The sequence below is a fragment of the Triturus cristatus genome, chromosome 9, assembly GCF_964204655.1.
Source record: "Triturus cristatus chromosome 9, aTriCri1.1, whole genome shotgun sequence".
In the NCBI taxonomy this organism is placed as follows: domain Eukaryota; kingdom Metazoa; phylum Chordata; class Amphibia; order Caudata; family Salamandridae; genus Triturus; species Triturus cristatus.
The window spans coordinates 731,574,906-731,600,927 of NC_140592.1; the positions used below are offsets into that span (position 1 = coordinate 731,574,906).

Consider the following 26,022-nt stretch of genomic DNA (forward strand, 5'->3'; position numbering starts at 1 on the left):
TGGACTCGGCCCAGTCAAGTGGTTCAAATGTGATATTAAAATCACCACCGATTATTAGTGGATGGCTAACATTCCTGCCTCCCAATATAATATCCAAAACTTTAAGAGTCGACGAGCTACCACCTCTTGTACTCCTAGCATAAACATTATAAATGTCAACAATTTGGCCTTTCCCATTTGAAAGCCTGATCCCCAAAATATCTGGGCTGTTAGTAACCAACTCTTTTGCTTCACAATTCAGTGCAAGGTTTACTAAAGTGAGCAACCCCCTGAGCCCGACCCTGTTTGTCCGGTACTGCTGGCCTAACAAAGGTCTTAAACCCAGGTATATGTGCCATACCACTCAATTTCCCCTCACTCTGTCACCTCACTCTATGCTACTTTACACAATGTCACTCTACACCATTCGATTCCACTCTATGCCACTACACGCTATACGAATCTACTCTACGTCACTCAACACCACATAATACTACACTATGGCACTCTACACCATTATACTTTATGCTTCACCACTCTACTCTACTCTACATCATTCCACTTTAGTCCACTACCCTCTCCTCGGTGCCACTCTACTTCACTAACTTTTAGGTGCGCTAAACAGCAGCCACGCTCCTGTACAATATGACCAAAAGACATTGGCAAAGCCAATAGCTCTCACATAGGCGAGCCCTACTGACTTTGCCAATGCCTGTTCTCATATGCAGGTTCATCAGTGGCCACTCCGACTTTACCACAAGTGCTCGAGGATAGAAGCGGAAGACATTTCAATAATGACTCCAGATTTTTTTAAACCCCCAAGTGTAGGCCATAGTAGTCCCTGTGGTGTTAAACAGTGATTTAAAACTAAAAAAAAACCATCCAAGTTGGACTTAAGTTTTTTTATATTCTGTGCCTTCAACAAAACTGAAAAATAAAATCTTTAAGCTCATATCTTGGTGCCTGGACTTAAAACTGCCAGGTTTCTGAGTCTCGGCCAGAAGCAAATCAGGGTGGCTGTACTATTGATAACCTCATTTTCCGAGCCATCTAGGCTTATCATCTCTTTAATTTTAACGATTTCAAAATATCTTCTAAAGTAAAAGCTGCCATTAATGAGGAATAGCGTTAAATTGAAGCCCGCTAGAGGAATCTTCAGACTGGCCACCATATATTTTAAAATATAGTTATTCCACTGCTCACAACTTACCGATACAGCACCAAGTCTTGTAGCTGGCCATACCATTCAAAACTAGTTTATGAATTCTTAATGTCTCTACTACTTATTATAGCCAACATCTCTTTTGAATGATTTTTTTTTAATTTATACACTTTTCTAATTCCTGCCCAAGCCTTTTCATTTTACAGTGATTATCTGAGATGTTTACATATGAGAACCTCTAGATTGACCTAACGAGTCGTCTCACATTTTTGCTCCTGATCCATGAAGGAGAACAGTTCTGGGACCCTGGGTGGAGGTGGAGTCTGTACAGGACATAGGATCGTTTTGAAGGAGTTCTCATGGAGAGGGTATGGTTGTCCAGATGCCAAAGTTTAGAAGTGAGGGGCATAGTCACAAACGGCATTTTGTAGTGCTTGATTGAAGTAATAGTAGGGACGTACTAAAAATGCTATTCACTAATCTGGCCCTTGTTGACCTATGTTGTACCCCCAATGCTTAAGAGTGCTTCAAGTTCAAATCAGCATTTGCTCCAAGTGCAAATCCGCACTTGCTCTATTGGTGGACTCCGTAACTCTTGGCCCTTGGACACAATAAATTCTTCCTTAAAGGAGGAAGGGTGTCCAATTCTCATTTTATGGGACTCCTAAAGAGTACTTAAAGCTACAGCCGGAGAGAAGCACACAGCATCAAAAATTAGGTTTGAGTAGGTTTATTTTAGCAGGATGAAATGGTACATCAAATGGTTACATGCTGAGTTTGCCAAACTAACTCTTTTGTTTGCCTCAAGTTCGCGAACCTTTTTGTAAGAATGTGATAACCAGAGATTGGTGTTGACGGATACCTTTTCATTACATCCAAGCTTTGGACAGAATGCAATACCATTATGTATACTACTGATACAAGTTGGAAAGTTCAGAGGAGGTTCAAAAGATTTCAGTTTCTCCCTTGCTTCGCCCTCTAGATTAGCTAAATCAAAGATTTTTCAGAATATTAGAGATAAATGTACCCTGGAGCTAGCTACTTTGTGGAGATTTGTATCTTTCATTGGATCTCAAATTGGAGGTAGATTTCATCGTGATCAAATCTAGCAGTGATAGCAGCTGGCCTTGCGTCATCCTTCAGCATAAGCATCAATGTGCTAGAGTAGATGGAGCTCCTTAGGAGCAAACGAGGTTGGGATGCAGATTGGGCTCCTAAATGTAGCATGCCTGTAGTATGTCTCCACAATGGCCCCAGGATGCTGGAGGTGAGAGGAGCAGAACACCAAACACAGTGCACAAGAGTTAAGAAAAAGAAAAGCGACCTTTTGTCATTGCTAAGCTAAAAGAAGGATTTTATGCTATATTTCAAAATACATTTATTTTGCAGAAAATTTCAGAAATGGTGCATTGACAGTTTATACGTAGAAAGGCATCTTTTTTATTGTTGCAGTGTAATGAGTAGATCATCCAGCAACAAAAACAATCCAAAACAATATTCACTCTCTTGTTTTTTTTTTTTTTTTACAAAATACATCATACAAAAAGCAGCATCGGATTACACGTGCACAAAAAACGACAATTTTTCACATTTATTCCATATTTTTATAATATCTTTGTCACAATAGCATTTAATCAAGAGTGTCCTTTCTTCTGGTACCAGTCTTCCAAATTTAATCTACAAACATGGCTGGCTTAAATCCAAGATGCAGACCAGCCCACCGGAGGGAGTGGTCACATTAGGTGTCAACAGATTTCTTGCAAAATATGGTAGAAAAAATGATAAGTTAAAAGTCGAACACATAGACAAATTATCCTCGAATCGCTAACATAAGAGCGCCTAAACATTTACAAAGAAAATCAGCATTGCCATGTTGTCAGAGGGAAGGATCACAGCAAAGTTTATAACAAAGGCCTTTATCTTCAGGATTTAAAAACTTAAATTATGACCAGAGTCCTGATACCATTAAGCAGCAAGAAGAAGTGCAGGCCACCAGGCAAACACTTGGTGAGATAGCAGTGAAACATAAGATGTAGTAGCCTGAAAAACTGCAGGTACAATTGATCAAGAAGATACTGGTATTCACCAATTTGAAACTACCAGGGTGTTTTTTGAACACACGCGCACACACATACACATAAAATAATATAAAGTTTCACATTTGTGAATATCAGTGTCTTCTTGATCAGTTGAACCTGCAGTCAATTGCCGCTGCTGGTCTTTTCCTCAACAGGTTCACGGCAACACCACTCCAGGAAAATCAAGAACCACTATCTGATCCGTGAGTTTTTAGAAAGTATTTTATTCAATTAAAAAGCAGATATGGCAGACGCGTGTCGACATAACGCCTTTAACTGGGCCTCTGATTCCTCTCCACACCATTCCAATGATGTAGAAATGCAAAAATGCAAAAAAATTATAAGATTTGAAGGTTACTATAGATATATAAATATCTATAGTAACCTTCAAATATTATGTTTTTCCATTTCGTTGACTTGACCTCTTTACCGGCCCCTATAATTAAGTGAAGGCAATAGGGTTCTTTAAAGAGGTATAGGAACAGTGCAGTTTAAATTAAATTTTTTAACGGAAGGCGAGGGAGAAAAAATGATGCAGTTTACACAGGATAATTCTAATGGGACGACTGAGAAGAATGTTTTTAAAGATTGCATCTGGTTGTCGTTAAAGTTGTAGGTTTTCCAACATAGAGATTGTTTTACAAATGGTCCTTCTTGCTTAGCAGTCATTCTGGCTGGCAGGCCTCATAACGATTCATTCTTAAGAACATAATTCACCTCCCTCTCTTCAGGGTCACATTTCCCAGTTAAAAGACAACGCCCTTGGCTTCAGCAGCATTTTTTGTTTTTTATGCTGAAACACGAGGGACCAAAATGTCCCATCCGCTGACACCTTCAAACATCTAACACTAATGTAGATACAGACACCCTCAATAATTATTTGCAAGGATGTTCGTCAAGCAAGAGCACTTCATAGGGAGAGGTATACCAAGTAGAAATTGGAAGGTTGGGTTAACATCGTACACACAATGTATTCAGCTTTGTGACTTTCTCAAACACATCATTGTCAGTGAGTAGCAACGTTCAACGAGGGAGTGCTAAAAGTTTGTATGCTGCATGTCGCGTCATATTCTAGTAAGCCTTTTAACTTCCAGAAAGGAGGGAGTCCATTGCGACTAATCAAAGCTCAACTCTAGATCAGCCCACACAATGTTTTACACAGGCACTTAAATCCTGCCTGATGAATCGTTCAATGTTCCAGTACTGGGCATACATAGAATTCTAACCTCAGTCTTGAAATAAGAGCAGTCCGCGCTTTCCTGCGCCTGTGGCATAGGTCAGCAAATGAACTCATTATGCTGCACCGCCTGCTGCTCCAGTACTAGGATTGACAAATAGTGCTTGCTATAAAGCACAATCCTGCATTCTAGTATTAGAACTGTAACACAGCTCTTGACAATGCACCTGCAGCCCATTGATGAACAGAAGCGTTACCCTTACAATTGCGTTTTTGGCTGCCTAAAAAGGTATGGGCTTGTCGCTGCCACATTCCAGTTGCCATGATGCAAAAACTACATGCAGTAAGCAGAGAAAAAAAACGTTATTTTCAGTGATTGTCAGAAAAAGGAACAATGAATAGCCAATGGGGAATCTTGGACCATAGACGGTCCTCCACAGTTTGACTTTGGATTGTGCAGTTGAAAGCTTCTATGCAACTGTCCAGAATTCAATGAGTCATGGTGCAGCATCCTCAGAGGGGCAAGTATAGGGATGTCTCAGACTGAGTCCACTTCTTCACTGGCTTACTGGTCCGGCCAATCATGGGCAGCTTCTGGGCATAGCGGGAGACATGGCTGGGGCCGTGGTGCTGAGGAAATGCTGTCTGAAAGACACGGCCCTTGCAGCGGCGCCCCATCTGCCTCCCATTAATTACAAAACTGAAGTGTGGTGCACGAGGCGAGAAGCGGGACTTCTGGAATACTTCACGAACGCCAGCTCCACGGTGGCCCTGGCGGGAGATGCTGCGTGAGCGCGGCACACTGGTAGAACGAGGAGCAACTGTCCTACCTGGCGTGTGGTCTGACTTTGGGCTCTCTGCATCCCGGGGGCTGACTGTGGCATTGGCCGTCAACTGGGGCATCTTGCGCACTGCATCTCCTCCCGGACCACCAAATGGCCCCGGATCTTTCTTGACATCAGGTGGCTTAGGATCTTGCAGGCTTCTCTCAGCTGGCTGGAGGCCTAGACCTGTACCAAAGCGCATAGACAGGCTATCTCCAAAGAAGTCATAGAGTTCCTGGTACATTTCATGCAGCGAGGTGGATGGAGGATCACTAGCAATGGATGCACCAGGTTGGAGCAGGTGGCTGGCGACCCCAAAGCCAAATTCTGCCTGTGGGTCCTGGAGGGGACTGAGCCGAGGAGAGCTCTCTCGCCGGCGGTGGTCTAGTTGGGTATTCTCCGTGGCCAGAGGCTGAGAAAGAGCCTTCATCTTCAGCAGCCGCTCCACAGCCACCTGTAAATTAAATGCAAAGAACAGCAGTGAGCTCACAAGCACGTATCCCCTCCCCCTTCTACTTCCACATCACTGTAAATCAAGTGGCTATTTGAGGAGGGTAATTGAAGCACCTTCTCATGCATCCTAGCAGCACACCAAAATAGTCTCCTAACACGAAATGTATGATCTAGATAGCTTTACACATTAGAAAACAATAACTTCACAAACACATTCACTATTTAATCCTATGAGACCAAGGGGATGTTGTGTAGCCCAAGAGGAAAGAAGTCATCAAGGTCATTAAGAAGTTATCCAAAGACAGGTGGATTAAAAAATTCATGCTCTGTCCAAAGTAGTCTGTGACATTGGTGATCGATTTAGAAGCAGACAAAGCCCTGGTAATAGAACTGAAAACTTAAAATCTACAAAAAAACTGGACGCCCATTGTTTAGGTATGGGGTCTTCCTTTTATGTCTTAGGCCCAAGATAACCAAGTGAAGTGAACAACCTGAGCTTTCTGGTGCCATCGGTGACAAACAGCTCAGAGCTCTAATAAGCAATGGCCTGAAGAAGGTCTACAATACAGTTATCGGAGCATCTAGAGAAAAGCAGATTCTACATATGGTCAAGTTAGTGTCATGTCTTCACATTTAAGATGGTTCAAAGGTCTGATAGGCCTTGCCAAAGTGATGTCCGTGCAAGGTTATCAGCTATGAAAATGTGAGGGTTGTATATTATTATTATTATTATTACAGTTGCTTGTAAAGCGCAGCTGACAACCTACGGGTAACCTGGCGCTATGTTAAGATGTTAACTGAGTGTAGAAAGAACTATAGCCCCTGCCAGGCGGAATTAGCAGGGAACTGGAGAGCAGACCCGGGGATAGAGCCAGGTTTTTATCCTTTTTCTGAACTGCAGAATGTTATCTATATGTCTAATATCCATTGGAAGTTTATTCCAGAGGCGGGGGCTGCCGTGCAGAAAGCCCGGCCTCCTGATTTAACTTTCTTGACTCTCTGCACCCACCCCAGATTTGCCGAAGAGGGGCAAAGTATCCGGAGGGGGGGGGGGGGGGGGGGGGGGGGGGGGGTGGGGGCTACCAAATACATTTTTCCTGCAGGGATTTAGGTCAATGTCCATGCAGGGCCTTGAACAAAATGCATAAAGCCTTAAATTGTATTCTCTGCGAAACTGGCAGCCAATGTAAATCAGAGAGTGCCAGGGAGGCAGAGGAACATTGTGATCGTCCTAATGCTGTTTTTGCGGCCATGGTCTGTATTCTCTGCAATCTCTCAATCAGATATCGTGGAGAATCCAAAAGCAGAGCATTGCAGTAGTCCAGTCTGCCGAGGATAGTACTCCGGACTATCAGCGTTCTGGCCTCCAAGGAAAACATTGGGAAAAAATTTCGGAAAGCTCTGATCAGACTGAAACAACTTCCAACTGTCTTGTTGACATGTTTCTCTAATGTCAATTTGTTGTCAAACATGACTCCCAGATTGCGCACAGCGTTACTGGGAGCCAATGGAACGCTGGCAGGAGTTGGCCAGAAGTTAGATGGAAATGTAGGGGGAATTCTTCCTGCTGCACAATATAAAATCTCTGTCTTCTCACAATTAAATTGAAGGGCATTCTCCCTGAGCCAAGTTGCTATGTCCTGCAGACATGCATGAAAGTCTATTAGAGAAACCGATTGCTCACCCTCTAAAGACAGGATAAGCTGGGTATCATCTGCATAATTTACTAAGTTGACATTATGAGATCTTATGATTGCAGGTAGGGGGCTCATATAAATGTTAAAAAGGATAGGGCTTATTGCCGATCCCTGTGGGACACCATGCAGTATATTAGAAAACTGAGAACGAAAAGGGGGAGAGCTATTGCTGGTGGTCTGTTGGATAGATAAGAATGAAACCACTTAAGAGCGGTGCCCGTCACTCCCACCTCTTCAAGCCTGAAGAGTCCCATGGTTTACCGTATCGAATGCGGCAGACAGGTCGAGAAGAACCAATATGGCCAACTGCCCCCTGTCTGCTCGCATCTGTAGATCGTCCATGACGGTCACCAGGGCAGTCTCTGTCCCATGGCCAGGGCGAAAACCAAATTGCACCCTATCCAAGATGTCATTTCTTTCTAAAAAAAACTGGGAGATAAACAAGTTACCTGTAATGATGGTTTTGTAGCTGGATATCAGCTTTCAATTCACATGCATTCCTCACTCCTATTTATGAAGTGGTTCATTTTGAAATTAGGGCCTGATTTCCTTGGGCGGATGAGTTACTCCGGCACAAACACAGATATCCCGTCCACCTTATTACAAGTGCGTTGAATCCAACGGCACCTTTAATAAGGCATACAGCACGTACATCACATTTGCAATGGAGATACCTGCCCATCAAACTCTAAATCAGGCTCCAAGTTAAAAAAAAAAATAAAAAAATGGTAGGTGACAACAGGAGATCAGGCCCAGGCCTGAAAAAAACTAGCAATAAACCTAAAGTGTTCTTGGTTCGTATAGTCTTCTCCAGCCTTCTGGTCAACAACAGCTCATTTTTCACCACACCTTTGCCTCTTGGAGAGCAGAGATGGATCCCAAGTGCATTGTAACAAAGGCTAACTTGCAAAACAGCTACACCTATTATATTTTTCTGCAAGCTGAACTGATTATGTTCTTTGCACTGAGTAACGGATAGTAAGGCGCATGCAAGGTGGGCTAGGGGTAAAAATCCTATCCTAAGAGATTGGGGTAGTCTTTCTCCCTAACCTTCGAATCTGGGTAAGCATCTGAAGCCAAAAAGTGATGGTTAGAGAAAGAATGTACATATTTTAGCCAATGCAAGAACACAGCATTTGTTACTCTCCCTCTTGAGGGATGTGTTTTGGATTAGCAAGTAGTTGCTCATTGGACAGTTAACAGCATGCACTGGTGTACGCTGTCTAAAACAATGGAGTATGATGCTCTGCAGGTACAAAAAGAACCGAATTGTTTGTAGGGTTCATTGGGTTGCATGATATAGGTGCTGAGAGACTCCAGCAAGAGCAGTTCCTGGTTCATGTAAAAATCATAAAATGTGAAAATCATTCGTAAAATACCAAATGAAGTAATACAAGGCGTGTCCATAGCACTAGCCTATTTTACTGAAAAACTTTCAAGGTGCATCAGTAAGTAACACATGCGCCTAATATACTGATTCTTTATGCTGAGACTGCTCCAATTAATAGGAAGTTAATGTTTCACTTGTGTATGACACCACGAGTTGTATTCAGCTTTCTAGATAGGGCAGGTTCTCCTACAGAAAAGACTGTCTTTTTGAACCCTTCAAAACTACCTATGAACAACCACAAGGTTTTCTACAAGAGGCAGTTAAGATTACCACTTCATTCTACTAGATCACTATGTAAGCCGCAAGAGTGACGGGAATATGACACAATAATTGACATCACAGACTAAAAGTCAAAATGCATTTTGGTCCACACTACTCATCTAAACCCTCTTTCCTCTCTTCGGTTTCCTCTTTTCCATCTCCTCTCTACCCTAAAGTTGATGCAAATGGATGGTTGTTTAAAAGACCAAACAATTATCCAACATAACATAAACATTTCCAATTTAAATAGATAAATCTGTTCTTTGCAAAGCGCAAACTAATCACCCCTAAGGGTCTCAAGGGCGTTGGGGAGATTAAGTGAGTTACTGCCCAGAGTCGCATGATGCTGAGTTGCGCAGCCGTAGCCGCTGGGGATCGAACTGCGAGCCCCCCGCTCCGGAATCAACCTCTCTGGCCGTTGCGCCACAACTTTCCCATTCGAAGGTTCAAATTTGCAGGAATATCTTATATTAGTTGAAGTTCTTAGACTTTATTTTATGAATGGGCACATGGACATTTGCACAAGGTCTGAAAACCGATATGATCTGATCAATGATGGAGCAATAAGAATCTTTACAGGTTTAGTTTTATGGGAACCTTCGAATCTTTGGCAAAAAGAAAAACAACACTGTATGCAAACGGTATTGTCCAGCTGATCAAAAGAGACCTCCCAAGTGACTGCATGGGTTTCTAGAGTCTTACTTTTAGTGTTCTACATTTGCACCTCTTGCAAAGGGATCTGTAGATAAATTGTCCCATCCCAGTACTATGTGAATCAGGTTGTCTCCTATGTTGTTGTTCTTTTCTTTGAAGTAAGTGTGCCTGGTGCCGTATCTAATTGTGGATGGGCAGTGCCACAGAGTTAATGCCTTTTTCAGTAGCTGACTGCAATGAGTGTCTGCGTGTCGGAAGATATAGTACTGCTGTTGTCTATGTAGTCAAGAACTATGTTTCCCTTATTCTGAGACTAGAACAAAAGCTAAATTAGTGCTACATCTCTCATTTCCAATTGGTTATGTGTATGTTTGCCACAACTCTAGTCTACTTGCCGCGTGCATGCAGATGACTAAAATGAAATCTCTACTTTTGCAAGATGCATGTGTCACCAAGATAAAACACCGCTTTATCAATTTAAAGTCCTTGTCCTTAATTAAGGGGTAGAGGGTGCACCAATACAAAAAGTATTAACTCTCACTGCCAAAGACCTGAATGTCTGAAATGTGACTTCATTTACTGAACATATTCTCTTCGGAGGGCGATAAGGCACCGCCTTCTCAGTGTCTAAGACAACACCTCGGAATCTGATGTATTGTGTTGGCACCTAATTTGATTTTTTTGTAGTTACCTTTACTAATAACTGGTGCACGGGTGTGTGAGCGGGGGTCGGGGAGGGAGTGTTTTTTTAAAATTCTGTACATTTTCTCTGTGGCTTGAAGACCAGCGTCTTGTCAGGGGCTTCTGGCGAGGTAGTAAGGTCTCCCATTTCTTGAGCTATGCTGCAACTATCTGCATCACTTACTGAAATCTCATGGTGCAGATTCTAACCCAGGAGGTCAGCATGAAGCAGTAATGTTTGCATAACAGGATTTTTTTGCGACAGAGAAGAATAACAGGCATTTTTAGTGCTCTTGTTTTCATGCAATGCATTTTCTGCCATGATGAAATAATCTTGGAGTGTGAAATCAAGTTCAGCTTTCAGTGGGCTGGTAAGTCAATGGATAAGACTCAGTTAAAGCGCGCGCACAACATGGTTTCTGGATTACCTGCCTGGAAATGAAAGAACAGCATATAGGCAAGTGATTGAGGGTGTCAGGAGCTTTTTTTATAGACACTGTTATGTAATGAAAAGGAGACTGGTCCTTAAGTGGCCAGACATCTTGCAACGAGGAAGAGTGGCAGGGGTGACAACAAGGAAGAGGCAGTATCTGTGGTAGATCAGATCCTTAAAAAGAGGGATCCAGAGAGAACCAAAGAAAGGACCGACTCTGCTGCTAGGAAATCAAGGCAAAAATGGAATACTGTAATGATAAGGACAAGAACATTATCTTTAGGAGTCCTAAATAATAGGTCAGTAACCAAGCATTAAAGAAGATGGAAAAGAGAATAAATGTGCAGAAAGAAATACGGAGTATACTGTTGCAAAGGCGGAGACCCTAGCGATTCCCTGCCTGGTACACACTGTGAAACAAAGATATTGGCGAGCCAATTAGCAGCTTTTACTTAAGAGATTTAATACAGGTCATAGGGAGCATGCCCCAGAACTGGAATCCTGCACAACTTTCACAAATTAGAGTTGAATGCCTGGAAAGGCCTAGGCACCAGCAAAGGAATGCTGATCACAGGCCACACTGCTGTGTACTCAGTAGGAGAAGGGGCTAAGTCCCATACTCTGACAAAGATTCTGATGTCTCCACAACAGCCATGTCCATCAAGCAGCCAGAAGAATCTGCATCATCTACCTGCCTGGCTGACAGGAAGGAGGTCAGGTGCGACGAGGGAGTCTGTTACCAGACTTTAGCAAGATGGCACTGGAGACAGACCTCAGAGTTTGAGTATTCACACCATCAGGCTCAACATGGTCTCTATCTTGACACAGTACGAATTAAGCATCGAGTGCACTCCTTTGTTTTACCGTGCCTGTTCTGAAACTTTAATAGTTCTTAATCAACCTTTAGCAAAAAGATGTTTTGACACTAAATAGCCTGTTAATCACATATGCCAACACTCAAGGTCTGAGACAGGGTATCACAAGCCATTAATATTATTGCAAAGTAACTCTTGTAGCCAAGTGTCTGGTGACAAATGTCTCCAGAATGAAATATCTCAGACACCGGTGACAAGACCTTAGGCTCTGCACAGTCAGTGAAGTTATTCATTAGAGATAATGGAAGTACATATAATTCATTCTGAAGTGGTTTTCAATGTCTCCAGCACAAAGCTACTTTGAGGAGGCTGTGATATACTGCACTTCCGATCCCTGAAATAGTGCTGTGCAAGTAGGCATGCAACTTTGCGGCAATGGGTTTATTGGATGGTTCCCCCTGATATAAACCCTTCAATATCCCAGGAATCAGTAGGAAACTAGGCCTCTTCCTTGTCCTCCACTACAACTTCCAGTTCCTTAAGTATAATCAAAGGCAACAAAGATGCATAAAGAGGACAAAGCCCATTGCTTGAGCTTAGCCACAGCAGTCAATAGCAACATATTTGGCACCAATTCCACTCTTCTCAAAGTGGGCCCCTGATTTAATATCAGAAGAACCTTGGATTTTGAAGCCTTGTGCATCACTCACAGCAGAACACATTGATTTTGTATTCAGCATTTTTAAATGCACATTTGAAATCTCCTAAGTCAATGGTGCTCTTTATGGCAATAGCCTTTACAGTCAACATCTGGAAAGGCCATCTTTGATGCACAGGGGCCAAAAAGCTTAAGCTCTCAAAAGTGCTTCTTTCGTGGCTCCCCACCCCTTATACACCCGAAAGACAACAATTCACAAAAACATTAAGAGCTATGTAGACCTCACTGTTGACAATATCTTGCCATTGACCACAGCATCATCTAACTGTTCTTCAAGATTTTTTTTCTGCAAAATGTGAATAACAGCTGATTGCTCAACCAAATGCAAAGGTGAGCAATGGGTGGGGGGAGGGGAGGGGGTGAATCAAGGTTGGCTGCTGGAGAACATCGACTCCACTGAGCTCTATCAAGCAAGTTCTCCCCTGGCTACGCTCTGTCTCTTCCTGTCGCAGCTTGCCTTTAAATTTTCAGGACTGAAGGCTGCAGTGTCAGGCTACCATTAGGGCAAAGAAATGAAGATTAGGAAGCAGATGAGTATCACCTGCAGTGTGCGTGGGGTGTTTTGGAGGCGCAACAAGCGTTGTGACGAGATACAGCACAGAGGACAGCTAAAGGCAAACTTAGTGATGTAAAATTAACTTACTGCATATGGTGTAGAAGACAGGAGACTGTACTGGGTTGATAACAGTGGGCTGCATGTAATGTGGACGGAGATTGCAAAGATGGCGGCTATATTGGTGCTGTCCTGGATTCGCATCTCTTTAACTTTACACAGTGGTGACTGACTTATGAAGAGGTGGTTTCAAACCCCCATTTCGGAGTGCCACGGGGAAAGCAGGAGTTACTTTGCTCAACCATGGTGTTATAGGCCTTTTACTTCTGATGTCGCGGGCCTGACTTACTATAGAGTGAGCAACTGGGCCAAGTACCCCTTCAGCACTGGACTCTCAGTGGTAGCGCGGGTCAAGCTGTCCAAGGCCTCTCATCGAGGAGGTAGGTGTAGGGTAAACATTAGCTAACCACTCCTACAATTTCCAAAAATGGATCTAAGAAGTTCAATGCAGAATTATAAAGTTAAACGTTTGGGGGAAAACACAGGACGGCCAGAGAGATACATTTTGTTGGTCACATATACGCAAGTTGTAGAAAGAAAAAGATGAAGAAGGCAGTCAAACAATAAGGGGGAAAGGAGGTTCTACGGAGAAAGAAGGAGAGGAACTCTACTTGTCGGTGCTATGTGCCACATTAGATTCCATGTTAAGCGGGTTGTCTCGCCGCATAACCAGAGATTTCCTTTCACTAATTGGCATGACAGACAAACCAATATATATATCCAGCATATCCACTTGGATGACAGGAGTTCAAAACCCTACTAAAAGAACTGACTGCAAGTATAAAGTGATGTTTCTGTTTCTGGCTCAAATCCTCAATCCAGTCAGCAGAAAAAAGGGGTGGGGGTCCTACTATCATGTAGATTCAGAGGAATGATACAAAGGATCAAGTATTGTGAACGGCGAGATGCAGAGGAATGATACAACTTAAAGGCAACACCGTCTATGTCTTCCCTAATGGAGAAACAGAGGAGGCATTTCATACCACTCACACTAACTGCATATAAGCAAGGACACTCCAGCTGCTGAAGCTCAGTGTGATGAAGGATGCAAGAGATGCTCTCCTTGAACACAATGGAAGCCCATCATGTCCTGGACTCACTGCAAGAGCCCACCCCGACTGCCAAAGAACCCCTATGGTGCCTGCCGGTTGTTAGGAGCACACTTGCTCCAACAATGTCTTGAGAGATCTGCACCACGCCCGTTAGCACAGAAAGACCACAATGACTTTATCATGGCGTGAACAGGCGTAAAAGCTGAAGGACTTATTAAGAATTAATTATTCTGATACGCTCTCATTTATGAACCCACCCCAAACAATACTTGATTGTGCCCACCTGTCCCCTCAACCCACTGCCCATTCTCCTTGCCTCTTATACACTATATGTCCTTTCCTTTGTGTAACCCACGTTTCCTTTACCTCCCCCTTTACCCTTCATTATTCCTTCATCCTTCTTGGCAGCTACATGTGTCCGGGGGCCATATCATTCTCTAATGTGTGAGATGGCTAAAGGGACAAGTGAAATTTAAATAAATGTGGTGAATGACAGTTTTGTGATGAATATGTCTCCTCAATGAACATCATTTTATAGCTAGTTGCTGCACGAGATAACGTTGCCCTGTTAACCTTTTTTTGAAACTCAAAGTTAAAAAGATTTAACAAATGTAGGTGAAACAAGAGGGTTTTGGGGTTCCTGATGACATCATCTGTATCCACAAGGGACTTTTAAAGAGAATCCCTCTGCAGATGCCCCAGTTATGTTTTAAAATATTTTAACACTATACCGGGTAGAACTACTAACTGGTAGAAGTTTGCAAAGCATGCAAGTCCAGACCAGCTTCATGGTGCAAAATTTCTCCATGTCAGGTTGAGAGCATTGGGAGAGTCTTGTCTGGGTTTCTATCACTTACCAGAATAGCTCCATACACCTTGTGCCCGTCTGCCTTCACCTGGGCGTTGGATACGGAGTGATCATCCAGAACGGTCTGCAGGTTTGGCCAGTATGTGGCGAGATGAGGATACAGGACACACTCAACAGCCTACAAGAGAAAGATAGGAAGTCTCAGAGGCAACAAACACAGTAAGGGGTACATAAATACACAAGTAGGTGAAAGACCGAACAAAGTCACCAGTGGGACATAGAGGGTGAAATAGAAAGCGTGAGAAAGGAGAGGGAGAGGAACGAGAAAAAGGAACATATAGATAAGGGTGAGAGGCATGGGAGGGTAAAAAAGACAGGGAGAGACAGAGAATGACAGGAAAAGAAAATGGAGAGACAGCTAGAGTAGATACATCATCAGTTTAACAAATCTTACATTTGTTTACCTTACTTCATAAATTACAGCCCAACCCATTTTGTCCATCTGCTGTTAACTACTTTCAAATATCTAGGTTTATGCACCTTGCCACTCTGGTATCTATGTTCCTGACTATTCAATTAGTTTTGCCTGTACATACTGTAGAGGGACCTTGCTGTTCTCTGTTCCCTCTTTCTTGTATTCCATCTCTTGGGCTTTGTGACCCATAACACTGGAATTCGCTACAGCCTTCTGTTTGCCATGCTGTCTTTCATTCTAATTTTCAGTCCTTTCTCATGGTCCGCTTTCTACATTTAGCTATCCCTGAAGACCTCCGGTGCAAATCAAAAATATGTCTACGGATTTATACTGATTACGTAAATGTTCATACATCGCTTTGGAAAATGTGCTAAATGCATTTATATGAAAAGTAAGAGGGGTAGAGTATGAGCATCTCAGTGAGGGACAGAGATGCTGTTACAGGGGCGAAAAAATGTCAAGACGCAGCATGAGCCAGACCCCAAGTGGAGAAGAGGTTGCGACCATTGTCACTCAGGCACTTGTGGCTGATCAAAATAAATGCAGTAGTTTTCATAGCTTTATAGTAAAAATGTCTAAGAGAGGAGTGGGTGAGGAAAAAGAGAAGAGGAATGAGGAAGAGGTAGAGAAAAATACAGAGGGACCAAGAAAGAGGGACATAAATATGATCAAGAGAGAGAGTATCTCCCTAGCGAGTAGGCTGTGTACCGGGCTCACCTTCCAGCCAAGTGCATGGAGCGCCACCACAGCCCCATAGTGAGAGCAGAGTGGCCGCACAGGATCCACCAGCACTTTCTGTAGTGAGAGCAGGATCTGATGGTACAGACCACTGACTAGATCACCATGGGTCCTGTAGAAGAAAAGTGAGAGAGAACATCACCGCAGGGCAGTCAGCAATGCAGAGAACGCCAGCCATGAAATTACCTTCATATTCATTTTATTTACCTTGGTCTTTGTGGCCCCAACCCTGACAACTTGTTTGGCATACTGCTTTCTGAATCAAGGTACAATGGCATTATTTATGGTTATAGACTACAATTGCTATTTCTTTGACAGGGACTCTAGCATGTGTCCTAGTGCCCCAGGGCCTGCTTCCTCTAAAGTACCAATTTCCAAGCATCAGTTTCAAAAACCATTTATGATAAGTCACCAATGTTGTGACCAAATATATGCAGAAGTGGTGTCTACTACGCATTACTAAGAAAGGCCAGCAAGTATTAAGAGTATCCAAATCACCCTGGACGTAGTTCAATAGCTTACAATTTTTCCACAAACATAAAAACTTCAGCAAACCCTTCAATGGGGGCAACACTGAGTCCAAGTAGCTTTGATGGCTGGCAGTTAACCTGTGACACATACTCTGGGCCTACAGTGCTACAAAATATAGAGTTTAAGTCGCCGTACCTAAAGTTCTTTTAAAAACTGTTGGTCTTTCTCAAGCCGTGGCACGGCATCAGTTCCAATGGTATATTTACAACATCAGTCATCAGCAAAATCACATATGTTGGAACATGCCAATGAGTTATGTTTGCAACATCCCCGCCTGTCTGGTCAGGGCATTACAAACATATTGTGTAAAAAAGTAAAGTAATAACCTTAAAATAACAACTCCCACCTGCTTCAAAATGATTCTTGGGTTATGCATATCATTCCATTCGTCCACCTCCCCCAGACTCTAGGATCACGTTCAATTCTGCAGTGTGTTGCAAATAAGTGAACAAGTATCATGTGCGGGGAAACTGGGGAATTATACCACAGGGACCCACATGGTCTCCCCGTGTTTGTTGCATAAAAGTCTGTCACATTCATGCCTCCTTTCCAGTGGCTGCACTCATGGCGACGATCAGTACCTCCTGCCGGAGATCCGCTATAGGGTTTTTGCAGATTCCCCGCTGCTCTTCCTTTCGCAGATCAGCCCTTTTCTGCCACAACCCAGTTTTCCACTGCCTTCCTCCACCTACAATGCGGTGGGCTGTTAGTCGATCTCCAGTGTAGGGCTATATCCCGCAGGGTCAATGCAAGTGTCAGATCCATCACTATACCTAAAGTTGACCAAAAGTGGTCTGATCTAGCACCCTCTATAAGATGTGAACATGTTTACCCACTGAGTTTGTTTTTGATTGTGACATTTTATTTTAGCAGATAACAGTCTCAAACCTGGCCTGCTACTGAAAGCGGGGTTCCCAACAAGTTGGAAAGCAGGGAGAGTAAGGATGTCAGAGCATCAGTCTTTCCTTTTCTTAATTCACCATCACTTACCACACGTCCTCCTCCCTTTACTCCTCTACCTTTCATTCTCCTTTCCGGCCCCCATTTTGTTTTTTTGCAAACTCCTTTCTACCTTCCCCTTCATGACAACTCCCCTTTTCCTGTCTTTGTCCTCTTCTTCCTATCATTTAATGCCACTTCCGCTTTCCTCATTCTCCTCCACAGTTTTTTCCTAGTACTCCCCAAACGTATTCCCCTGGCTTGTGCCTTACCAGAAGATGTGACTGAGCAGAATGGCAGCATAGTCGCGCAGAGTCCAGTGGTCATTCAGAGGGTTGATGGAGGCAGCAAGAGGCTCCAGGGCACAGTACATGACGCTAGAGATGAGGCTCTTCACGTAAGAACCCAAATAAAGGTAGGGGTTCTGCACCAGGCTCCGCACCATATGCAGGAGGCAATTCAGCTGCTCCAGGTCATGGCTCACTGACTTCACCTGCAAGAGACACATTGTTAGCAGGATCCAGGAAAGCTCAGATCACACACAAATCCCAGGTCCCATTCAGAGTGCACACAATACAGCTCAGGTGAATACATTCAATGGTTTGAAGAAAACAGTGCAGCAAAAAGAATGTGGTATATTTATTTTCTGGTCATAGATAGCACGCTTCTGCAGAATGTTTATACTGCAAGCTGAAAGGCACTGTTGGTGTTTGAATTTCAGATTAAGTGCAGCATAACCTGGTGGGGATGGAAGGTGTGATTTAGAGAACAGATGTGAATGACGGGGAGGAAAAATGAGCAGAGGAGAGAAGGGTAGAGAGGCATAAGGGTACTGAGAGGAGAAAGAAAGTGCGAGGAAAGGGAAAGAGAGACAGAGGAAGAGTGGAGAATAGTATGAGAGACAGTGAAAGAGAGAGCAAAAGAAAGTAGGAGCAAAAGAGAGAAGCAAAGAACGAAGTATGCATGACTTGAGAAGGATCCAGATCTCTTTATTGTGACATTTTCTCTTCAAGTCTATTGAGTCGTTTTCATTATAAACTTTGGGAAAGGTAAGGGTAAGTATTTAGTGGGTTCATTATTTATGAAAATGAGGCAAAGTAAAAATAAAACGGTAATTAAACAAACATTGAGATGGTGTCAATGACTTTGTTAAAAAATCGGCTTACCCACCGAATGACGAGCAAATAGTAAAAAATTAAAATGCTTCAATGAGATGGTGGAAAAATAAACAGCATGCGAGGAAACCGTATTTATCTAGATCAAAGGTGTAAGCAGGGGAGTCAACAAAGCTCCAGTACAGTCTTCCTTTACAGAAATGTGTACACTTCAAGACCCTTTTATTGGTTTACAGAGCTTTTATAAACATAGGGTTCTCCTCCTGAGAACATCTGCTTACTTACTCCTATGATCTTAAAATCTCTCACTTAATTCTTTCTTTAAAATCATAGGGTCTAGATCCATGCAGCCATATTTTGATCTTGCCTTCTAGACCTTTATGGAACGAAGACAGCCATGTCAAGCTTAGAAATAAGTTCTAGGTCTGGCTTCACAGCATACTATAGCACAGCCTCAACACAGATAGGGATTTAAAGTTTATCCCACTTCCTCTTTAGATGGCCAAAATGCCGTTTGGGTATACATGAATAAGAACAGAAACATTAACAGAGCACAAAACATAAGCTAACACCATTCATACAAACAAGCAAGGTGCCCAAGGCCTATTCTTTTAACTCCACCTATGAAAGATGTTGCCCAATAGCACCGAACAGACATTCTTAGAAGTCAAAAATGTAAACGCCAATATTAACAATATAAAATCACTCAGTGGCAGCACACCAGAAAGCCATGTGAAGAAGCTGTCAAATGAAACACTACAATAAGCCTGCAATGACCTAGAAAAAGAGGCCCAGAACCAGTTAACTAGATTGTAGCTGAGTCAGGCAGATAAAGGTGCAGAGCAGATGAGCCTATGGTTTTACTAGCAACTCCTCTCCTTCTGCCCAATAACTTACCCCACTAACAACATAGACGAAGTATGGGAGCAGGGCTGCAATCTTTGAGTTGGTTTGTAAGTCTTGTAAGGCGACCTGTAAAAACAGAGACAAGTTGGTTACGGCAACAGAGAAAACGTATGGTAGTGAGCAAAAATAGGGTCTGAACATTGGTCAGTAACCCTGATAATCTGCCTTTCTTTTTTTTTATTTATAAATCTTTTTTTAGACAATCTGCCTTTCTTATCCTAGGTATGTTCAAAAAATCTATATTCATTAAAAAAAAAAATTAATAATAAAAAAATATATATATATATATTTTTTTAATCTCTAAGGGAAACAATGTCAAAACTTGGAAGCCATTGAGCGACTACTTCACTAGAATAGACAGAGCATTCACACCAGCAAGAAGACTAAAAACATTTGATTTATACTGTTAATGTGTGGAGCGAAGTCTGTAAAGAATCAGAGGGCATGGGAATAATTATTACTTTGGGGGCAGGTGGTGGGGGCAATGAAATGTCCTCCTACCATGATGGAGCCATTGTCTGCGGAAGGGGGGGTAAGAGGGAGGAGAGAAGTTAACAAGGGGTAGGTTTTAGGATATTGTGTACTTTTCTTTGCTTGCGAACTGGAACTTCCGAGTGGACTTACTGATATAAGCATGGTTATGTGCCGCTTTGCTATGAAAAGACGATGGTACAGTTAGTGGGTGGTATGTTGCAGGCTGTTACAATGTGTTCGGACGACAATGGCTCTATTCCATAGACCACGAAAAGGCTTGAGTGTACAAGGAGTATTGTATCTTAGAGTACTGCTATGTCTGCGGAAAGTCCGGATTGATGTACTCCGGAAGTATTGTACAAGGTTAATCAATAAATATATTTACAAAAAAAAAAAAAAAAAAAATGGAGCCATTGTCTGCTTCAAAGTAATTCAAAGGGGTATGTTATCTGAGCTACTATTATTGCTGTTTTTGTGTTCTAAGCTGGGGTTCACTTAGGATAAAAAATAAGGTATACTTGAGGCATTTGTTTTTTTAAAATATACATGTTTTAATACAGCGGAAATGTTATCCACAATTAACTACTGCAAATTTTTTTTGTGCTGGAGAACATTTAAGATTAAGCTAAAAGCACATTTTAGTGATTCAAACATGGTAATTTCATCCAGTGTATTTCTTATTGTGTGATTTTAGCTTCAGTCTCTTAACTAGCAAAATTGTATATATATTCTGGATTGTAGTACTTGTAGATACTTCTAGTGGACAGATAGCTGTATGTCCATGATTACTTGCTTTCAGATTCTCTAAAATAGGTTTGACCCAAACGACTGCCTCACAAAAAATTGGCCCCATGATTTTTTAACATAGTTTATCCTATTTTTACGTTACAGATTGGTACGGTGTTAATTAATTAATGTATACAATGAACAAGTTACTTACCTTCGGTAACGATGTATCTGTAAGAAACATTAGTTAGTTAGATTCCTCACCTTAGAATATCCCCAGGCGTCAGACTGGATCCGGAAGATTTTTCGTCAGCAATACCCCTTGCGCGTCGCTAGGCGTCGTCTGCGGCTCCGCGTCCGTCGTCGGCGTCGTGCGCCGGAATGACGTCGTCGGAGTATTTAGACGCCGCCCTCGTGCGCTGACGTCAGTTCTTGTACATAGCTTTCCGCGCCAGGAACGCAGAGCCATGCAAAGACCGACACTGGTGCCAAAAAGAAAATCTAGGGGCCTGAAAAGGATATCCTTAACCCTAGATGTCGGTTCGCAGAACGGGGAGGATGGGTGGGTCGGTGAGAAATCTAACTAACTAATGTTTCTTACAGATACATCGTTACCGAAGGTAAGTAACTTGTTCATCTGAAAGAAACACGTTAGTTAGATTCCTCACCTTAGAATAGATACCCAAGCAATACCATCCCCGGTGGTGGGTCTGCGAACCAAGATCACACCAGAAAGTCCTGGAGGACAGAACGGCCAAAGAAGCCATCCCTCCGGACTTGGCTGTCAAGGCAATAATGCCTGGCAAACGTGTGTAGCGAAGCCCACGTCGCCGCCTGACAGATGTCCTGCAAAGGGACACCCCGTCCCAAAGCAGTAGTAGCCGCTGTGGCCCGAGTGGAGTGGGCGCGCAGCCCAACAGGAGGGTCCTTTTTTGCCAAGGAGTAGCAAATTTTGATGCACAAAACGACCCACCGAGAGATGGTCCGTTTGTGCACCGCTTTCCCCTTCTTAGCACCCACGTCTCCAACAAAAAGTTGGTCGTCCACCCGGAACTGCTTTGTGCGGTCCAAATAAAAGGAGAGCGCACGTTTTGGGTCCAGACGGTGGAGCCTCTCTTCCTCTTTGGAAGGATGCGGAGGCGGAAAGAAGGTGGGCAAGGTGACAGACTGCCCAAGATGAAATGGAGTCACCACTTTCGGAAGAAAGGAGGGACGAGGCCGAAGGACAACCTTGTCCGGATGAACAGACAGAAAAGGAGGCTTTGAAGATAAAGCCTGGAGCTCACTCACCCGTCTAGCCGAGGTGATGGCTGCCAGAAAAGCAGTCTTAAGCGTCAGCAGACGAAGAGGACAATTATGAAGAGGCTCAAAGGGAGCGCACATTAGAAATGTGAGAACAAGATTTAAAGTCCCACTGAGGCATTACAAAAGGGACAGGAGGGAACGTGTGAGTAATGCCTTTTAGAAAGTGTGTAACCACAGGGGACTTGAAAAGAGAAGGCTGATCAGGAAGCCGCAAGAAGGCAGAGATGGCAGCAAGATAACCTTTCAGGGTGCCCAGGGCAGAGCCCTGCCGGGCCAAAGAAAGAAGAAAGAGGAGAACCTCAGAAAGAGGGGCGGAAAGGGGATCCACAGCCTTTGCTGTGCACCATGCCACAAATTTGTTCCACCGGCAGGCGTATACCGACTTTGTGGAGGGACGCCTGGCTGCCAGAATGATATCACAGACTTCAGGAGGCAAGTCAAATGGCATCAACTGTCGCCGCTCAATCTCCACGCATGGAGGTGGAGGCTGGACAGGTTCGGGTGGAGGACCGTCCCCTGCTGCTGCGACAGAAGATCCTCCCGAAGGGGCAGACGTATCGGAGGATCGGTCAACATACTGAGTAGCTCGGGATACCAGTACCTTCGTGCCCAATCCGGAGCCACCAAGATGACTTGGGCCCGGTCGTGCCTGATCTTCTTCAGCACTCTGGGCAGAAGTGGTATAGGCGGAAAGGCGTACAACAGAACGCAACTCCACTCGTGACGAAAAGCGTCGCCGAGCGAGTGCCGCCTTGGAAATTCCAACGCGCAGAACTGCTGACATTGCGCGTTCTCTTCAGTGGGGAATAGATCTAACCAAGGCTCTCCCCACTGCTGAAAGAGACCTTGCGCCACTTCGGAGTTCAGACGCCATTCGTGATCCATCATGCACCGGCGGCTGAGTTAGTCTGCTCTGGCGTTCAGAGAGCCCGCCAGATGTTGAACCACCAGGGTGACGCCCTGGTGTTCCAGCCACGTCCAGAGGCACAGGGCCTCCTGACAAAGGGTCCACGACCCCACCCCGCCCTGTTTGTTGCAATACCACATGGCGGTGGTGTTGTCCGTGAACACCTGCACGACACTTCCCCGGACAGAGGGAAGGAAGGCTTTCAGTGCAAGTCGGATCGCTCTCAACTCCAACAGGTTGATGTGGAGACGAGACTCCGCCGGAGACCAGAGGCCTCTGATCTCCGCCTCTCCCATATGGCCACCCCATCCCAGGAGGGACGCATCCGTCACTACGACATGCTCCGGTTGGGGAAGGGAGAGGCTTCTGCCCATGACCCAATCGCGGTCCGTGAGCCACCACTGCAGCTGCTGTGCAGTGCCCTCCGAGATCAAGACATGGTCGGACAGGTTGCCGTGATGCTGGGCCCACTGAAACTTCAGGTCCCACTGCAGAGCCCGCATGCGCCGCCTGGCGTGATGCACTAGTAGGATGCAGGAGGCCATCAGCCCCAGAAGCCGCAACACTAGCCTGACCGAAACCCAGGATAGAGGCCGAAAGATGGGAATCAGGGCCTGTATATCCCGGACCCGCTGTTCCGGTGGATAGACCCGGAACTGCGCCGAATCGAGAACCGCTCCGTTGAAGAGGAGCTTCTGAGAGGGACTCAGGTGTGACTTCGGCACGTTGATGGAAAACCCCAGCAAATGCAGGAGATCTGCCGTAGTCTGGAGGTGGGAGACGACTGCCTGGGGCGAGCCCGCCTTCAACAACCAGTCGTCGAGATAGGGGAAGACTGGAACCCCTGATCTGCGCAGATGAGCTGCGACCACCGCCATCACTTTCGTGAACACCCGAGGGGCACTGGTGAGGCCGAAGGGGAGCACGGTAAACTGAAAGTGCTCTTGGCCCACCGTGAACCGCAGGTAACGCCGGTGGGCCGGCAGGACGGGGATGTGGAAATATGCGTCCTGCAAGTCCAACGCTACCATCCAGTCTCCGGGGTCTAGGGCAGCTAGAACCTGAGCCAAAGTCAACATCTTGAACCTTTCCTTCCGGAGGAAGGCATTGACGTTCCGGAGGTCCAAGATAGGGCGTAGGCCCCCTTTGCCCTTCTTGGGAACCAGAAAGTAGTGGGAATAACAACCACGACCTACTTCTGGACTCGGAACGTGCTCGACGGCCCCCTTGGCCAAGAGGGCCGAAACTTCCTCGTGGAGAAGAATCAAATGATCCCCCGAGATACGGTGGTGCTGCGGTGGCATGGCTGGAGGGGTCGTCTCGAAGGGGAGGGAGTAGCCCCTTCGGACGATTTGCAGCACCCACCTGTCCGATGTGATGGACCGCCAGTGGAGCAGGTGATGGCGAACTCTGCCGCCCACTGGCGTGGAATGGGCCTGAAAGCTCGGACTAGGAAGGTTTTGAGGCGGATGCTGCCGGGGTGGATGTGGACTGACCTCGTCGTCCTCCAGAACCGCCTCGGCGGAAACCACGTCCGCGACCGCGCGCAGGTTGGTTCTGCGGCTGGTGGCTAGGCGTACGTGAGGAGGCACCCCTTCCTTGGCCACGAAAGGGGCGAAAGGCGGAAGTTTGCGACCGCGGGGCCGAGAGGCCCAAGGACTTGGCCGTAGCCCGGGAGTCCTTAAAGCGATTCAGCGCACTGTCCGCTTTCTCGCCAAAAAGGCGAGTGCCATCAAAGGGCATGTCCATGAGAGAGCTCTGGACATCACCCGAAAATGACGTGGACCGCAGCCAGGCGTGACGTCGAAGCGCCACTGAGGTAGAAATGGCCCTACCCAGCGAGTCCGTGGTGTCAAGCCCACATCTTATAGCCTGTCGCGCGGCATCCCTCCCATCGGCCAGAGCCTGGGTAAGTCGTGTCCGGACCTCCTCCGGACACAGGGGCAGCGCGTCCTCCACCGCATCCCACAGAGAGTGGGAATAACGGTCCAAGAGACAAGCGGTGTTCAAAGACCGCAGGCCCAAACTAAGGGAAGAGAACAGCTTCTTGCCAAACTGCTCTAGTCTCTTGGAATCCCGGTCCGGCGGGGCGGTCGGGAAAGAGGATTGGGAGGTGGAGGTCTGGATAACCAGGCTCTCAGGGGTAGGGTGTTGGGACAGAAAACTGGGGTCGCCCGGAGCAGGGCGGTGGCGCCTGGCGACGTTCCTGTCCACAGGAGGAACTGTGGAGAGCTTGGACCAGGTGCCCTGTAGAACGTCAGTGAGGGCCTCATTGAACGGCAGCAGAGGCTCAGTGGAGCTTGCTGCAGTCTGAAGCACCTCAGTGAGGACGTTCGTCCTCACAGCCACGGCAGGTAGCTCAAGCCCAAGGGCTGCGGCCGCCTTGCGCAGCACCACGGAGAAAGCAGCACCCTCCTCCGACGCCACAGTCGGAGGAGAGATGAATCCAGTGTCTGGCGAGGTATCCAGACCACTGGCCTCCCCCAGTTCATCTGCCCAGTCCTGGGACAGTTGGGCCTGAGCGGCCATAGGATCCTCGGATCCCTCCCAGTAGTCCCCATCATCCGACTCCTGGTGTAGAGGTGAAAGTAACGGAGCCGGGCGGTAGACAAAATGTGTCTCTAGCGGCGTCGATCTCGGCGTCCATCGACGCCGGACCGGCGCCGGGCCCGGAGCGGGACTGAACTGGGGCACGACGTCGAGCGGAGTCGACGTCAGCGTCGGGGGTGGTACCGGTGTCGACGCCGGCGGAGGAGGTGTGACGAGGTCGACCGGCGTCGACGGGGACTCGAGAACGGGTCCCTCGGGCGCGTGCGGCGTCGAGGCCGGAGCCGTCAACGGCGCCGGGGCCGGAGCCACCGGCAGGCAAGGCAGCCCAGTCGGGTCCGCGGGGCCCGAAGGCGCACCAGCGGGCGCCGACGGCGGAGCCAGGTTCCTCATGGCCGAGAGGAAGGCACTGACTTCCGCCGGCGTCGCGTCAGTCCCAGGGACAGGAGGGTATGGGGACGTGCGCGGCGCCTGCGGCTCCGCCGGAGCCGCGGGGGTGGAACCACCCTGACCCTCGGCCGAGTCGCGCGACCGGCGAGGGGAGTCCGAAGAGCGATGTCGCCT

At 45.8% G+C, this 26,022-nt stretch overlaps 1 protein-coding gene and 1 long non-coding RNA gene across 6 annotated transcripts in view; one reads left to right on the top strand and one right to left on the bottom strand.

Moving 5' to 3' along the window:
• The window catches only part of LOC146798632 (uncharacterized), a 118,842-nt gene that overhangs the window by 72,170 nt on the left and 20,650 nt on the right, over positions 1 to 26,022 (top strand). The window lies entirely within an intron of this gene.
• The window catches only part of TAF6L (TATA-box binding protein associated factor 6 like), a 140,675-nt gene continuing 116,508 nt past the window's right edge, over positions 1,856 to 26,022 (bottom strand). For all 5 annotated transcript variants that reach the window (XM_085625948.1, XM_085625949.1, XM_085625950.1 and 2 more), the window contains 5 exons: positions 19,491 to 19,565; positions 17,751 to 17,971; positions 15,988 to 16,120; positions 14,845 to 14,973; positions 1,856 to 5,674 (listed from right to left, as the gene is read on the bottom strand). In XM_085625948.1, coding sequence (XP_085482074.1) covers positions 4,910 to 5,674; positions 14,845 to 14,973; positions 15,988 to 16,120; positions 17,751 to 17,971; positions 19,491 to 19,565 — 1,323 coding nt within the window. In that variant the 3' untranslated portion in view covers positions 1,856 to 4,909. The remainder of the gene's footprint in view (positions 5,675 to 14,844; positions 14,974 to 15,987; positions 16,121 to 17,750; positions 17,972 to 19,490; positions 19,566 to 26,022) is intronic.